The 5,214-nt window shown below is 33.2% G+C and overlaps 1 protein-coding gene across 1 annotated transcript; it reads right to left on the bottom strand.

The window, feature by feature from the left end:
• Positions 1–2,571: 2,571 nt before the first annotated feature.
• LOC120087685 (protein unc-45 homolog B) lies at positions 2,572–4,694 on the bottom strand. Its single transcript, XM_039044544.1, has 3 exons — positions 4,325–4,694; positions 3,902–4,090; positions 2,572–3,577 (listed from the first exon to the last, which is right to left on the bottom strand). Exons 1-3 carry the CDS (start codon positions 4,508–4,510, stop codon positions 3,077–3,079), a joined length of 876 nt encoding a protein of 291 aa, XP_038900472.1. The 5' UTR covers positions 4,511–4,694; the 3' UTR covers positions 2,572–3,076.
• Positions 4,695–5,214: the final 520 nt, after the last annotated feature.

Below are 5,214 nucleotides of genomic sequence, written 5' to 3'. Positions count from 1 at the left end.
ATACAATTGTCTAGTAATTTATGACCGACTGTTTATATTATAATGAACGATTGTGTATATATTACTATACAATCATTCATTTAATATTAAACGACACTTATTATGAAAGCGATCTGGGACAAGAAATATTGTAGAATATTACTTACATTCTCTCCATTTTGTAATCTGATGATGAAAACGATCAACGAAGATGTTGGACTGAAACTCTAAGAGAACAATGGGAGAGTTTTGTGGGAAGTTCAACAAAAAGTGAATACTGAGAGTGACCTTCCATTAAGTTCCTACCAATATTATTCAACGCTATTGGTAGAATATTAGTTGGGAATAAATGCTTTGGTGAAATGTTGGTATTGTATTGAATACACATTGAATGGTTGAAGGAAGAAGATTGAAGGCTTTGGTCTAAAGGCTTTTTAAAACTGAAGGTAATTTTGGAATTTCACATGAGCAAAAAGTCAATGGTAGAAAAGTTTTTAAGAAAAGGTCATTGATAGAAATTTTGATATTTGGGTCATTTTGTGAAAATTTTCCCTATTCTTTAACATAATTGTAATCTTTGTATTTGTCTTAATAGATTAAACGTTCAAATCCTCTACCAACTCAAAATATTGTGTTTAACTAAAAAAAAAAAAGTTAAGAATTTAACGTAAATTAAATAGCAATAATGCAAACTATAATTTAAATAGCAATTAATAATTTAAGCCACTGTAATTTAACGTCTACACGTACAAATAAGCCTTGTAAATTATAGGGAAAATTACTTTCCCCCCTTGAGTTTAGGGTTTAGTTTCCATTTGATCCTTGAATTTTAAAACTGGAATCCTTATAGAGATGCAATTAAAGGCATCGAAATCGATCCAACCAACCGACTAAATTAATATTGATCGGTCAGGGATAGGTCATGGTCAATCAGTAGTCGGTTCTCCCATAAAAAATCAACACCCCCTAACTGACTGACCATAGATGTATATTAGTGTTTTCTCTTAAAAAGGAAAAAAATGTCCCTCTTTCTTATCCTACCACACCTTTCCTTTTCACATTCCCAATTTGATCTCCATCTCCCTATCACTCTCCCTTACACCGTCGTCATGACCTATTCTCTTGCTTTCCCTTCCACAATTTCTCTCAACAATTTCTTACTTTTTGATGAAAAAAGTAGATTCGACTATTTCTAACTTTGATCTGATCGTGGGAAGAAGAAGAAGAAACTGACAAAACTGATCGGCTAGCAATTAGCTGCCAACCAATTTACATAGTCGATTTTCTCCCAAAACTGGCACCGACCAATCGATGTACACTCGTAGTCCTTAAGTTTGGGCTCAATTTCAATTTATTTTTAGATTTCAAATTGTTGCCCATTTAGTCCTTTCATTTTAGGTTTTGTTTCCATCTAGTCCCCAGATTTTCAAAATTTACACTTTTAATCTTGATTTTTTTTTACTAAATACTCACTTTAGTCTTTGATATTAATATCTATTAATGAATTTTCAAATAATTATGAAGTAAAATTTTAAGATTAACTTAAAATAGTGAAAATTAGTTGATTATAACTTTTTTTAATTCTTTTAAATCAATTAACAATCATTAACATTAAAAAAATTGAATGTATACATTGTTGGAGAAAAATCAAAATTAAAAGTGTAAAACTTCAAACCCAAGGACCAAATTGAAACAAGATTAAAACTTCAAGAAAAAAATTATAACATTTTGAATAATAAATTAAATTGAAATCAAACTCAAAACTCAAAGACTAAAGTATAATATTTTGAAATTTAAATACCAAATCGAAGTTAAATTAAAAAACTCAGACCAAAAAGTTATATTTTTTTTCTTTCTAAACTATGTTAGCACGTCAATAATGACCATTAATTTCATCAGTTGCTTCTTCGCCGAAGAAGGAAGAGATTTCTTTTGATTGCGTAGCAGTAACCTTTAACCTATTCCCAACGCCATCCATTCCAAGCAATTCCCAACATCTTTTTGATTTGCTTAGTGTCAAAGAATAATGAGGAAATTACAAAACCACCTCTAAATAAATAATAGTTACAATTAACCCCTCAAACTTTCAATCGTTAAATTGAGTACTCAAACTTATAAAAGGATTAAAATCAGAAACTTATAGAAGGTTAAAATTAGATCCCCAAACTTACAATAATTTTAGACATTTTGGACCCCAAATGATAAAATTTGAAGCCTAAAACTATTATTATAATTTATAAGATTATGTAAGTCTGATGATCCAATTTCAACACTTTTATAAGTTTGAAGGCTCATTGCAACTACCACCGTACTAAAAGGTGGTTTTTGCAATCTGCCCAAGAAAGGAAAATCAACGAAATGACTTCTAAATGCTAAAGAAACAGCTACAGAATTTGCAATATGAGAAAGTAAACATAAACATTTATTCAAATGGGATGATTCATGATATTACCCCAAAAACCAAAATAATGGTATAAAAAAGAATCATGTTAACAGGGAAAAGAGCCTGGCTACTTACCTCCACATTTGCTGGTTGCCTAATCCTCATAAACCACAACAAAGAAAGAAAGGAACACAAGAGAAATACACATATACAGGGATATGAAAGAGCAGTGAAATAATAATTCATTCAGGTATCATCAAACGAGTATTTATTCTTCCAAATACCATGAAATTTGAAGCTTATTTACTGCTAAATCTACCATCAATCAATGCCGGACAGCAGCATATAATAGTATTTACCACAAGTATTGAACATCATATACCAGAAATATGATCCATAATCCAAGACGGGATCTTCAACTGTGACAAGCACTCGGAAATTGATGTTGTGCAGCAGACGGAACATTACTTAAACCAAATGGCATCGGCTGGAGCTCTGTACAAAATCTTATGGGCAAAGCTTGCCGTTGATCATACCCACTGTGCTAATTTTGTTTGTAAACAAATACACTTTACATAGGTCTGAAGGTCTCAACAGTACTGATCTTTGACATGTGAATTTCCAAAATCCACGAAACACGGAATTGCATATCATGTCGTTTTTCTATCAAGATTCAAGATAGCAAGGCATTTGATTGTATGATGCATCTTCAGTTCACTTCACAGGTTTAACACCAACGGTTCTAACACGAAAACGGAATTGAGGTCCCGAGTCTTCTTCATCATCATCATCATCTTCACTAGAATCATCCTCAACTCTATCCCAACGTGCATAGTCTAAAGCTGAGTGTCCTTTAGGTTTTGGGATTGTTTGCCAGCCATTGGGACCTAGGTCAGTTGTGCCCTTCTTGTTTTGTGCTCGAGGGGCAACGACTTCACTTTTAGTAGTCATTTTCACCTCAACCTTCTGACTGCCCCTTTCTTCTTCAGATAATCCATAGTTGCTCTGAGTTTTCTGGATGATGTTCTTTTCAATCAAATTGTAATCATGCTCAGGTTTCTGTACCTGTGTAATACTCGGAGCGACAGCATTTTCTTTTCCCCCATTGCATTTCGCATTGGCTGCATATGCATTGAACTCATCAACGTATTCTTCTTCTTCCTCCTCCTCCTCCTCTTCAAGCTCTGCTTCTGATTCAGGTATTGGAGCAAGTGACTTTCCTTAAGCAGAAAAAAGATCTCTTACCAATGGCCACAACCATAATTGTGTATAATTAAACAAAACCATGCAAGAACTACGAGTTGAAGATTAATGAAACAACCCAGTAATCACATTAGCATCTTGCAGTAATACAAATGACACGAATCCTAATACAACTTATTCGCCGTGGACATGATTCAATAAGCAAGATCAAAAAAGACAACTATCCCATAATAGACAGCATGATTAGCAAACAGCAATGCCTACAACTGAGTCCTTCAACAACTTGATTAGAGAACAGACAGTATGATAGAAGGATAACAAGTAGCAAGTCCATACCAATTGCGTCTTGAGTCGAGTATGAAGATTTTGATAAACTTCTGACGATGGGTTCAATTCTATAAGTCTGTTAACATCAAACAAAGCAGAATGGTATTCCTTGAGTGTGACAAGAGTCTGGGCACGAAGCATAAGAGCTCCAGTGTGCTTGTGATCAAGTTCAAGAACCCATGTACATTCTTCAGCTGCCTAAAATGGAACCGATAAGATTACAAGAATAGAAGGGTAATAAAAATAAAGAAATCAAACTACAAGACAGAAGGGTTCTGATCCAGGAATCAGTCATCAATTCGATTACAATGATTCATATCTAATTAGAACAATTACGAAATGCGAATCCGATTCTGGGTTAAACGAGAAACGGTTCGAATTCGAAATCAGATTGACAATCATGACAGAACAGACAAAAATCCCCAAATTTACCTTGTTAAAATTATGAAGTTTCAAATGGCAAGCAGCTCTGTTACTATGAAGCGCAATCCTCTGGGACTTGGTTTTGGCCATGGCCAGAGCTTCAGTGTAAAATCTCAGAGCTTCGACATAGAGACCTTCACGGTACATCTGATGGGCTCGCTCGATTTTGTTCAAGGGTGCGGTAGCCATGGGCATTTGAATGGAACCCTACTGTAGAAAACCCCAAGTGATGAAATAGGGGGGGTGGAGATTTCGATTAGAGAAATTTGAATTGAAGGGCGAAACTGGAAACAGAGAGGATCAGAAGGAAGGAGAAATGGCAGAAGGAGAGCCTCGGGAAACGCGAAGCTTCGAGGATGAACAAGAACAAGTAACGTAATGGACAGATCATGAATTATTCTTTTATTTCAAAATTGGTTTGAATTTCTTTCTTTTTTTTTAAAAAAAAAATTATTATTTTATTTTATTTTAATAAATGTAGAGCGAAGATTGGATAATCCTATCTCAAAGAAAATGAATGGATAATAAGGGTGTTTAAGTATTGGATTAGGTTAGAAAGATTTTTTTAGACTCAATCCAATTCAACTCAATCGTTCCAATTGTAAATTTCTTCGACCCAAATAACAATTATTAAAAAGTTGACCAAACTCAATCCAATTATAAAATATTTGGGTTGGGTAGGTTCAAATTAATCGGATCATTTATTTAAAATTTTATTCTAAAAATAAGCAAAACGTATAATTTTTTTTAATTATTTTCATATATTGAATTAAGTTTAACAACTCAAGTTTAATTTATATGGTGGAAATTTTCTTTCTAAAATGTAAAAAGACTACTTTTAAGAATGGTTGAAAAATAAATTATTAAAAAATATTGAAATAAAATAAAATAAAATTAAA

The sequence above is a fragment of the Benincasa hispida genome, chromosome 10 (assembly GCF_009727055.1).
Source record: "Benincasa hispida cultivar B227 chromosome 10, ASM972705v1, whole genome shotgun sequence".
NCBI lineage: Eukaryota > Viridiplantae > Streptophyta > Magnoliopsida > Cucurbitales > Cucurbitaceae > Benincasa > Benincasa hispida.
Note: the sequence above shows the minus strand (reverse complement) of the source record. Positions and strands in the feature narration are given on the sequence as shown.